The 11,438-nt window shown below is 56.7% G+C and overlaps 1 protein-coding gene across 1 annotated transcript; it reads left to right on the plus strand.

The window, feature by feature from the left end:
- The first annotated feature begins 6,978 nt into the window (after window positions 1-6,978).
- On the plus strand, window positions 6,979-11,130 carry SLC32A1 (solute carrier family 32 member 1). The gene is made up of 2 exons (XM_022592419.3): window positions 6,979-7,479; window positions 9,830-11,130. Exons 1-2 carry the CDS (start codon window positions 7,087-7,089, stop codon window positions 11,015-11,017), a joined length of 1,581 nt encoding a protein of 526 aa, XP_022448127.1. The 5' UTR covers window positions 6,979-7,086; the 3' UTR covers window positions 11,018-11,130.
- The last annotated feature ends 308 nt before the right edge of the window (window positions 11,131-11,438 follow it).

Below are 11,438 nucleotides of genomic sequence, written 5' to 3' on the forward strand. Positions count from 1 at the left end.
TTCAAAGGCCACCCAGACGTTAGTGAAATCCACAAGCTTTTCTGAGCACCTACTGTATGCCTGCCCCCGTGCCTCCCCACCTCCTGTCCCAGAGGAGTTGCCTGTGTGGTAGGGAGGAAGATGAGGGTGACCAGAGTAGACATATATACCTCTCAGTGCAGGAAGCATGCCCAAGAGAAGACATGGAGATCTGTTTCGCCAATGGGAGCCAGATCTGGACTTCAGCCCCTCCCTGGAGTCCAAGGCCTAAGCTCTTCTTGGCAGACTCACTTAGAGTGTGGAGCTTATAAGGTCAGCTCTGATCCTGGGTTTGAATCCTGGATCCTCCGCTTCCTAGCTGTGAGATCTTGGACAAGTTACTTAACTTCTCTGTATGCCAGCGTCCTCATCCCTAATGGACATGAAACCAACACAAGCTCAGAGAGATGCTCTAAGGCAATAGTGAGAGAACACAGACAAAGCACTTACCCTAGAACCTGGCATAGAATAAGCATTTGTTAAATATTAATGTTGATATCTCACCTGATTGATATCTCACCTGACTCCAGCTCTCAGCAGAATTGGAAGAGAAAGAAACTTCTAGAGTTAGCCCTTAGACTGGAAGCCATAGAGTTATCATGAGTGGACAATAGAAGATTTGAAACTCTGTGTGACATTTTGTGTGTGTTTGTGGAAGGAGGATCTTCAGCCTCTTTAGATGTTCAAAGAGGTTGTGACCTAGAAAAATCTTAGGCCACTGAGGTAGTGCTGGTCAGGGGCTGGCAGATCACTCAGTGTCTTAGCTTAAGCAACATAACAAAATACAACAGACTGGGTGGCTTACACAACAGGCATTTATTTTCTCCAGTACTGGATGCTAGAAGTCCCAGATTAAGACATGGCAGGGTTGATTGCTGGTGAGGACTCTCTTCCTGGTCTATAAATGGCCACCTTCTCACTGTGTACTCACATGGCAGAGACAGCAAGCAAGATCTGGTGCCTCTTATCAGGACACTAATCCTATTGGATCAGGGCCCCTCCCTTATGACCTCATTTAACCTTAGTTACTTCCATAGAGGGCCTATCTCCAAATAGTCACATTAGGGGTTAGGGCTTCAACATAGTGAATTTTGAGTGGACACAATTTGATCCATATCACTCAGGAAGGCAGGCTATCTGGTGAGGCAATGTTTTGACCAGCAGAGGCTAGCCCTTAACCCTTCTAAGCAAGGATCACCTCCAGTTCCCCTGGCCCTCCAAATCTAACATCTCTCACCTTGCATAATCCTTCCAACCTTCCCCTTTTCCCCGCTTGTGCCCATCCAGCACCATCTCTCCCAGTCCCTGCCTAAGCCTCTGAAGGTGACAGTAGCCTAACCTAAGGATTGTGGGAATTTAAGGAGGCAATCCCCAGAGTGCTTTCACCAATGCCTGGCACACAAAGAGCACTCAATAAAGGTTAGCTCTGTACCAACAGGTTTGAAGGTCCAGGAGGTCAGACCCACAGCACCTTTGCACTCCTGGAGTTCAGGGGCCTTGCAGCAGGGCTCGCTGGAGTCAGAGCCTCCACCACAGCTATCTCTCCCAGTTATAACTGGTGACCCACAGATTCCTAACGGTTGCTGAGAGGTCTTGCAAGGAGTCTTTGAATCTGGGTGTGTACCCCAAGCCCTCTCTGAACAAAAATCACATCTCACACATGTATGTATGACCGGCTTCCTACTATGTTGAAGGTAATGTGAGCATTAAAGATGAATCAGTTTAGAAGAGCTACAGAACTCAGAATTCAGAGCTAAATTTTGGCCATTGCCTATGTGTGTTTCCTCAACCAATTACACTAAAAGTTCATGGGGGGAAATGGTTTTGTGATATGGATTTAATCCAACCCACAAATGTTTATTCAGTGTCTACTGTGTGCTAGGGACCCAGTGCGGAATGAGGTCGTCATTCTCCCTGCTTCCCAGTGTAATAGGAGGCTGTGTTCTCATAAAGGCAGGAACCCTTGGTCTAAGGGTTCAGTCCAGGGCTCTTGCTTCAGTTCCAGGCAGCTTCCTCTGGTTTCAAAGACTGCCAAGGGCCAGGCCTGGGTCCCCAGTGTCCCCTGCTCCCTGGTCTCTTCTCAGAGCCATGCACACGAAGACATGACCTAGAAGCCCAGAACTCGTGAAATCCAGCCTCCCTTGCCCTGAGGCAGAACTCCACATGATCTCTGAGAGGACATCCAGCCTTGGCCTGCATGCCTCCAGAGACGGCATGCTCTCTATTTCAGCAAGGAAAACTGCTAATATTTACAAAGTCATTAATATATTTTAATATGTTTCACCCTGAGCTAGCAGAGGCAGCATCTTCACCATCCATGGTGCCCCCTGATTTGTCTCACCAAAGGGAGAAGAATCAGGGTCTTTGTTCTGGGCACGGATTGCTGCCCCCTCTCCCCCCTTGTGCCCATGGACTCAGCATCAGGAAATTGGGTTCTGGTTTGAGGCAAGATGGGCATGACTTTCTCAAGCCAATGCACTAGCTTGATGGGGAAGGGTGATTTATAGAGCCAGCGCCTGTCCCCATAGCAGGAAAAGGCTCACGGACAGAATATGCTCTGGAAAAGGAAGAGGAGGGGGGTCTGTCTGTGATCATTCAGCCCCGAAACGATGCTCATGATGTTGGCTTTCCAGGCCATTAATTCAAGGGCTCCATGCCCCACCCCCATGGTGCTGCCTGCTCTGGGAGATAAGCCCAGTTCTATTTAACCCTATTTATTCCCCCAAAGTGTCCTCCATCTCTGCTAGCCAGGTGTTTAACCCTTTGGCTACTGAAGGCATCAAAAATAGAGAGAATAATCTCATTTGGAAGAGGGACACCCGCCGCCCCCCAACCCTGGTCCAGGTGGCAGGACCAATCCAGAATACAGGTTTAGCTTCATGGGACTTGGCAGGAGTCCTGGGAGTCCTTCACTGCTCCCTCTCAGGCAGCCCAGGTCCCCCAAGAGGGTGGGACTTTGTGTGGTTCTGGGAGGAGAACCCCCATCCCCACACCCAGGACAGGCAGCAGGGGCAGCTCCTGCCTCCTCACCCGCCATCCACATTATCTTAGTCACAGATCTGGGTTCTGACATCGGCCAAGTGGAAGGCTGTGGCAACTCTGTCTCTTTTGTGCCCCCCAGCTGCTGTCTCTGTCTAGCACGTCCTGCTCTGTCTCCCTGCTGCCTCTTCTAGCACGTTCCTTTTTATGTCTCCTCTGCCCCTTTCCTCTCTTTGTTCTCTCCTCTTTTCCCTTTCGTGATCACATAGGGGTATTCTTGCTTTTGTGGGTGCCTGATGATTGGTCTCACTGTGAATCTGTGTGTGTGTGTGTGTGTGTGTGTGTGTTCCTGTGTCTGGGTGTCTGTCAGTGTGTATGTGCTGGCCTGTCTCTGACCTATGTGTGTTGCTCTGTTAGGCTGTGTGAATCTGCTAATATACTTGAATCTGTGTGTTGGTCCTCATTTCTTTGTGCATCTGTCAACTGGCTTGTCATTAGCTGTGTGTGAGTGGATGTGTGTATGCGCATGTTGTGTTTCAACTCAGGGGGTCAAGCAGCTGCAAATTCCTCTCCTGAGGGTGCCCCTAGAGGAGCAAGGAGGAGAATTCAGAAGTCGATGGCTTCACTAGAGCACAGCCCAGCTTAATACCAGATAGACAGGTGGTCCTGGTCGTCTCCTGGGGCTGCCTGCCAGGCCCCCTGCCCTCTGCGTTCCTCCTGCCCTTTATTCTTTTCCCTTCAGGTCAGTCCAGGACTGGAAGGGGTGAGGACAGAGAGGTGTGGCAAAGCCAGAGGGTGTGCATTCAACTCACTTCGACTCTCAGCCCCAATCACAGGCTTTTTCTCGTACACTCACTTTCCCCCAAACAATGAGAAATGGCCATTGGGTTATAGCGACAACAACAATGATAATAAAATAATTGCTACCATGTATTGGGACCCTTAGCACATGCCAAGAATTTTATATACCCAATCTCGTTGAATCCCCTCAAGAACTCCAGGGGTCTGTTGTTATTTTCACATTTTAGTGATGAGGAAATGGAAGCTGGGACATGTTAAGTGAGTCGCCCAATGTCACACAGCTAGTACGTGATGGGGCAGGATTTTCCAAGATGAGGTCATGGAGGGGAAGGCGCACTGGAGGAGCATCAGGGTTCCTTCGTCCTAGCCCAGCTCTGCCCTGGACTCTGCATGACCTTGCGCAGGACACCTTCCCGCTGGGCCTGGGTTTGCTTCTCTGTACAATGAGAATGAAAGTGAGGCTCTGTTGGGATGTTTTAGGGATGGTTTAAGCATTGCAGAGAGGGTGACTGGCCTGAGTGCTCTCTGGGGTCCCCACCTGCAGTCCCAAGAATTGGGGTGAGAAGCAGAAACAGGGACCGTGCTTGTGCCATCTTCAGCCAAAAGAGAGTCACACACAGAATAAGCTTTGAGAAATTTTGCTGAATGAATGAATAAATGAGTGAATGAATGACCTCATTTCTCAATACTGCAAGAACTTCACAGCCCACCTTGGGTCCTACAACAGTGAACATCAGTAGGGAGAAGGAAAGACAGGATAAGCACCCCGGACCCTCATAAAATCCACACACAAATTGGCAATGACCAACTGATACATATGTGTTATTGATTCACTTGTCAAAGAAGGCATCAATGACCATCTTCAGGTCTGGGTATGTACGGGGTGGAAGGGAGCCCTAGGGAACTCTTGTCTCTGCCCAGATTATCTCCTGTGCAACTAAAGAATTTCACCAAGAATAGAAGGGGAGGGATGAGAATTAGGAGATAGAGATCTTTGTCTATAGAAATCTGTAGGGAAAAGGCTCTCTCTCCCTAGCACCTGGGGTTTGTGGTGGGGAGGGTCTGTCTCTAGGGCAAATCTCTGGGCTGGGAGATCAGTTAATTTTTTTTTGTTTTGTTTTTTCAAAGCCTCTTTGGAGGAGTGAATCTCTGTGTTTGGGGGAAGGATCTCTGTCCTGTCTTTGTTCTGAGTCCTATCATGATTTGGAGGGTCCGTGTCTGGGAGAAGGCTCTATGGAGAGGTTTTCTTGTCATAGTGGTGGTGGGGAATGCTTCACGCTAGGGCAGAGGGTTTCTGTTTTCTGCCAGGCAGGCTCTTGGGGGAATTTAAGGGGGGTACCTGGGAGTGATTACTAGCATCTCTACCCAATGTGGTGGAGGTTCCGTATCCGGAGAGGAGATTCTCAGAGACCGTGAGGTGCTGGTGGTGTGGGCAGGGAGGGTTAGGAGGTAGAGGGGAAGCCTGTCTTCTCCTGGCAGCTCCAACGCGATGGTCAAAGCCCTCAGGCCGTCCTACTTGTGCGCTGACCTGAGCTAATCTAGAAATACAGCAGGGGAGGAGGAGACTGGGGTTCTCAGAGAGACTGGGTCTTGGGAAGGGGGTCACTGGGAGCCCCTTTCTTTTCGTTTCCTTCAGATTCTCCCCATCCCGCCCCCAGTCACAACCACTAGTCCTCCTGTACCTAGGCTGGGACGGCCAGGTCGCTGACACTGCTGTTTAGTGCCTAAGAGCCCGGGGCAGGAGCCCAGCTGGGAACACACCGAGCCGCGGACCCGCACAGAGACACAACTACAAAAGGACTCCTACAGGCAAAACCGCAAGCAACCCATTCAGGAATACATATACACATACAACCCAGCACACAAGCTCTGCGCACACACAGGCTCAAATGCGCGCAGAACTATGCACTTACAGAATAAACATGGTTACCAAATCTCACCCTCGGAGTCCGCTCAGCTCCAGCCCGTAGCAATACCTGGTACAGTGTCGGTCTTTGTCTCTGGGTCTTTCTCCTGCTCTCAAGCTACACGCAACCCACTCAACAGAAACAGCCTAGGTTTGCACAGCCCCCGGCAGCCGCCGGGCTAGCAGGGCCGGGGCGCACAGCGCGCCTCCCCACCCTGGGCCCGCCGCAAGCCCTTCCTTCCTCTGTGCCAGGCACCAGCTGCGCCCCTCCGCGGCGCGGGCACTCGCAGACCCGCCTCGAGGCTGTTGACAGGTGCCTTCAGTCCTTCCTCCTTCCAGACCCCCAAAGGAAAAGAAAGCGAACAGCCAACCTCTCGCCCTCATTATGCACACGTTTGGAGAACGGTTGGTGGCGAACAACCCGCAGAATCACTTCCATCTCGTCGTCCCTGGACGGGAGGAGACAGCCCCAGTGACCGAGGCCGGGGCTAAGCCTTCTTGAGAGCGTTCCTCCACTTCTGCCGATCACTTCTGCCTTCAAGGGGGGCTCGCGACCAGGTTGAAGTGCTGGTGATGGGTGCCAGGGAGACAGAGCGATGCCCAGACGGCCTGGGCCGCCGGAGACAGGTAACTGTCCTGCTGCCTTTCCAGGCGTCTAGGCCAGTCCTTGGCCAGAGGATCTGGGGCTGAAAGGCTCGCGAACTCTGGAGGGGGTAGCCAGGGACAGGGGACCAAGAGGATCTGCCCGCTCAGGCCCCCTCCCTCCCTGCGGCGGCGAGGTGGGAAGGGCCAGGATCGGAGTTTAGCACCTCCTCCAGAAATGCAGCACTCCGGCCCCCACCCCGCCCTCCACACCCCTCCTTCACGCGCTCCCTCCTGCTCCCTTCCGTGGGCGCCCTTCTCCTGTCCGCATCTCGGTTCTCCGGAGTCCCTTGGTGCCCCCTTTCTCTTCTCCTTGCCCTCTCCTCACTCCTCTTACCTCCTGGAGTTTCTCCCTCTCCAGCCCCTCCGCCCCCGCCAGATTCTGAGGGGCGGGAGCGCTTTGGGCTGCGCGCGGTTGGGGGCGCCGCGCCAGCTTCGCGTAGATGCTCTGACGCCGCCGCCGCCGCCACCGCCGCCCTCCGCAGCCCAGCCCGCGCCCCGCTGCAGCTCCGCAGTGCACTCGCCACCGCCGCTCCGCCAGCCCCGCTGCCCGCCCTCCGGGTCGGCCTTGAGCGAGCCTCAGACGCCAGCCGAGGGGGTCATGAGCCAGAGCGCCCCGGGGCGCCGCGGGGAAAGCGAGCGAAGATAGCGGTCTCGCGCCCCCGTGGCCCTCACCGCCTTGCCGTGCGTCCCCCGCGTCCCCAGACCCTTCCGTCCTTTTCTCGGGCCCCGCTGCCGCCATGGCCACCCTGCTCCGCAGCAAGCTGTCCAACGTGGCCACGTCCGTATCCAACAAGTCCCAGGCCAAGGTGAGCGGCATGTTCGCCAGGATGGGTTTTCAGGCGGCCACCGACGAGGAGGCGGTGGGCTTCGCGCACTGCGACGACCTCGACTTTGAGCACCGTCAGGGCCTGCAGATGGACATCCTGAAAACCGAGGGCGAGCCCTGCGGGGACGAGGGCGCTGAACCGCCCGTCGAGGGAGACATCCATTACCAGCGAGGCGGCGGCGCGCCCCTGCCGCCCTCGGGCTCCAAGGACCAGTCCCTGGGAGCTGGTGGCGAGTTCGGGGGCCACGACAAGCCCAAGATCACGGCGTGGGAGGCGGGCTGGAACGTGACCAACGCTATCCAGGTGAGCGCGGGATTCCCAGCTCTGCCTCTCTCCCCGCCCCACCCCCCCCAGATCTGCGCACCAGGCTCTACTCGCAGTAGAGTCCCCTGGAGATCTCAGCCTCAAGACCCCTTCCTGTACCAGGAATCTCGCCTGCCCCCATCCCTTCCAGCCCTGCGCGGGGATCTACGTCCCCAGGTGGTGTCTCCCCACTCCCCATCCGGCCCCCTCCCTCATCCCCGGCCGCCGGACAGCTAGGCTGAGGTTCGGTTAGAGACGCTTTCCCGGAGACCCTGCCGAAGCGAGGAAAACAGGAGGAGGGGGAGTGGGGAGGGGTGAGGGAGAAAGAAAATCAGGATTGGAGGGAACAGTATGGCCTGGGACTCCGGAATGGATTCACAGCTGCATTTTCGGCATAAAAGGAGAGGGGGAAAGATCTGAGCTGGGAGTCTCCTCCCCCGACACACAAGACACACACGCATAGACAGCGCGCATGCACATAGGCAGGCACACATGCCCACAGCCCCCCTCCCCCGAAGAAACGCCGGTCACAGGTGCACACAACATACATCTATATATAGACCACAGAATTATCCTCAAATGCACCTTCATACACCCCTACACCTCCCCCACACAGAAACACATACCCGTACATACCGAGGGCACACACATAAACCCATCTGAACATAACACATGCACACATGCACAAACTCACGCATACAGGATCCACCCGCTCTCAGGTGCAGCCCTGTCGGGGACAAACAGGTATACAAAAACATGCACACACACACACACATACGTATGACCACACAAGCACAATATGGTCCCTGGTACCTCAGCGCTACCTGCGCACAGACACCCCTCTCGCTCGAAATCCCGGCTACACCGCAAAAAGCTCCTCTGCGTGTGACCCTGGAGAAGCCGCCTCCAGATGCTCTGAACCGCCTCTGGTCTCCAGGCCCGCCACCCCGTCACCCCTACTCTCAACCCTCAGTCCCCACCAGGCGGCGCCGGACTCCACCGGGAGCGGGTTTGGAACCTGCACAACGACCCCGGGAGCTGGAGAAGGCGAGCAGGCCGCAGCTCGAGGGGCAGAGAGGGCCTCCGCCCCACGCGTCCCCGGGCCCTGCGGCTTGCCTCCCATCTCCCACCCTCGGCGTCCCCGGAGCGCACAGGTCGTTGGGGCGCAGAACGTGGGTTTCCCGGGAGCTGGAGGCCGAGATGGGGTTGTCCCGGGACCCGGGCTCCGCGGGGCTCTTCGGGGCCCTGCTCAGTAAGTGACCCGACCCGAGGCGCCTTCCGCTCCAGGGCCGGGCCGGACGGCCAAGCGCAACCAGGGACCGGGGGCACGCACCAGCTTCGGTTGCCGCCCCCGCCTTCACCTGGGGCATCTTTAAAGGCCCCGTTCCGTAGGTCTTGATGGAGGCCAGGGTGGAAGGCTGGAGGCCTGCAAGCCTCGGTAACCCTGGATTTCGTTAGCTTTGCTTCCCTATGTGGATTCTGAACCCTTCTTCCACAGCTCTGCCCGCCCGTTCCCACAGGTTCTGGGTATTGCCTCCCGCTTGGGTTCGCCGTTCACAAAGCGCTTGCGCTTTCCCCGTAGGCCCCTAATCCTGTTCGCCTCTACCACTTAGTCCCCTTCCTTAGGGATCGGTCTCTCCGCCCCAGTTTCGGCCTGGCCCTAAGGCTGTCCAACCCTGTCTCCCCGTCCCCACGCCTCTGGCCTCACCCCACCCAAAGCCCTTCGCCAGCAAACCCCACGTTCCCACTGGTCTTGCCTCCCTGCCGCTTGCCCCACGCTCAGCCCCCCTTCCTCCCTACCCCGTCTCCTTTCTCTCCCGCTGCTGCTTTCAACGGTTTCCCTCTCCATTTCGACCCTTAGGCACCTGCGTTCCCCTCATTGGCTTCCTTGCACCCCATTCCAGCCCCACCTTAGACTCTGCATCCCCTTTTCCTAGCGGCTCAGGCCCAGCTCTCTACCTTTCTCCTCGTCCTTTTCCGGTCAACCCCCTCCAGCCCCTTCTCATCTTTTTCCGAACCACCCCCAGGTATCTCCTCGTACCCCTTCCCTCTTTGCGGCTTGACCCCTTACTCAGCCCCCTCCCTACCTCCCAGCCATTAAGCACACCTCTCCTTCTCAGTCCCATCCTTAAACACCCCCTTCTCCACCTCTGACTCAATACCCGGGCTCCCCATTAGACCGCTCTACACCTCCACTCCAGCCTATCCTTACCCTCTCCTCCCAGTAGCTTAGGCCCAGTTCACACTTAGCGCCCCCTTCCGGCTACACCCTTAAGTCACTCCCCCAGACGCCGTATTCCGATACAGCATCCACTGAGCTCCCGGGTCTGGTTGTCTTTTCGTTCCGCAGGGCATGTTCGTGCTGGGCCTGCCCTACGCCATCCTGCACGGCGGCTACCTGGGATTGTTCCTCATCATCTTCGCCGCCGTGGTGTGCTGCTACACTGGCAAGATCCTCATCGCATGCCTGTACGAGGAGAACGAGGACGGCGAGGTGGTACGCGTGCGGGACTCGTATGTGGCCATCGCCAACGCTTGCTGCGCTCCGCGCTTCCCCACGCTGGGCGGCCGCGTAGTGAACGTGGCGCAGATCATCGAGCTGGTGATGACTTGCATCCTGTACGTGGTGGTGAGCGGCAACCTCATGTACAACAGCTTCCCAGGGCTGCCCGTGTCGCAGAAGTCCTGGTCCATCATCGCCACGGCGGCGCTGCTGCCCTGCGCCTTCCTTAAGAACCTCAAGGCCGTGTCCAGGTTCAGCCTGCTGTGCACTTTGGCCCACTTCGTCATCAACATTCTGGTCATTGCCTACTGCTTATCGAGGGCGCGCGATTGGGCCTGGGAGAAGGTCAAGTTCTATATCGACGTCAAGAAGTTTCCCATCTCCATTGGCATCATCGTGTTCAGCTACACGTCGCAGATCTTCCTGCCTTCGCTGGAGGGCAACATGCAGCAGCCCAGCGAGTTCCACTGCATGATGAACTGGACGCACATCGCCGCCTGCGTGCTCAAAGGCCTCTTCGCGCTCGTCGCCTACCTCACCTGGGCCGATGAGACCAAGGAGGTCATCACGGATAACCTGCCCGGTTCCATCCGCGCCGTGGTCAACATCTTCCTGGTGGCCAAGGCCCTGTTGTCCTACCCATTGCCCTTCTTCGCTGCTGTCGAGGTGCTGGAGAAGTCGCTCTTCCAGGAAGGCAGCCGCGCCTTCTTTCCCGCCTGCTACGGCGGCGACGGGCGCCTCAAGTCGTGGGGCCTGACGCTGCGCTGCGCGCTGGTCGTCTTCACGCTGCTCATGGCCATCTACGTGCCGCACTTCGCGTTGCTTATGGGCCTCACCGGCAGCCTCACGGGCGCCGGCCTCTGCTTCCTGCTGCCCAGCCTCTTCCACCTGCGCCTGCTCTGGCGCAAGCTGCTGTGGCACCAGGTCTTCTTCGACGTCGCCATCTTCGTCATCGGCGGCATCTGCAGCGTGTCCGGCTTCGTGCACTCGCTGGAGGGCCTCATTGAGGCCTACCGAACCAACGCGGAGGACTAGGGCGCTAGGGCCAGCCCCGGCCACCCTCCCGCGCTCTCCCCGCTGCCCACCCACCCCTCCCCCAACAAACCCGTGCGCCCTGCAGCCGCGCTTGGGAAGCCAAGCTTTAAACATCTCTGGCTCCCCGTTTCTGATTTTGGGGGTTGGGGGCGGGAGGGGATAGGGATCCACAATCCATTGCGTCTGCGTTTCTGTTGTCCTTTCTTTTCCACAACACCCTGGTTTCGGGGGAGGCGGCGGCGCATCTGTGGGCAGGGTTTTCTGTCCTTCCAGGAGGGGCCCCGACACTTTGGTCCCTGTCACCGAGGGGGGGGGAAGGGAGGGAGAGGGGGCGCAACTCGCAGGCGCAGAAACTTGACCTTGTGGGCACATTTCACAGCCATCAGTGCTTGGAATCTGCAGAGTCTAGCCATTTCCAGCA

Source organism: Delphinapterus leucas, chromosome 15 (assembly GCF_059928025.1).
Source record: "Delphinapterus leucas isolate spDelLeu-1000000601 "Yukka" chromosome 15, BTC_Dleu_Yukka2, whole genome shotgun sequence".
Classification (NCBI taxonomy): Eukaryota; Metazoa; Chordata; class Mammalia; order Artiodactyla; family Monodontidae; genus Delphinapterus; species Delphinapterus leucas.

Excerpts from the sequence above, each read along its gene's own strand:
- SLC32A1 (XM_022592419.3), top strand. The coding sequence starts at position 7,087 with ATGGCCACCCTGCTCCGCAGCAAGCTGTCCAACGTGGCCACGTCCGTA. Across the intron at positions 7,480-9,829 it reads ACGTGACCAACGCTATCCAG|GGCATGTTCGTGCTGGGCCT; the intron begins GTGAGCGCGGGA and ends TTCGTTCCGCAG.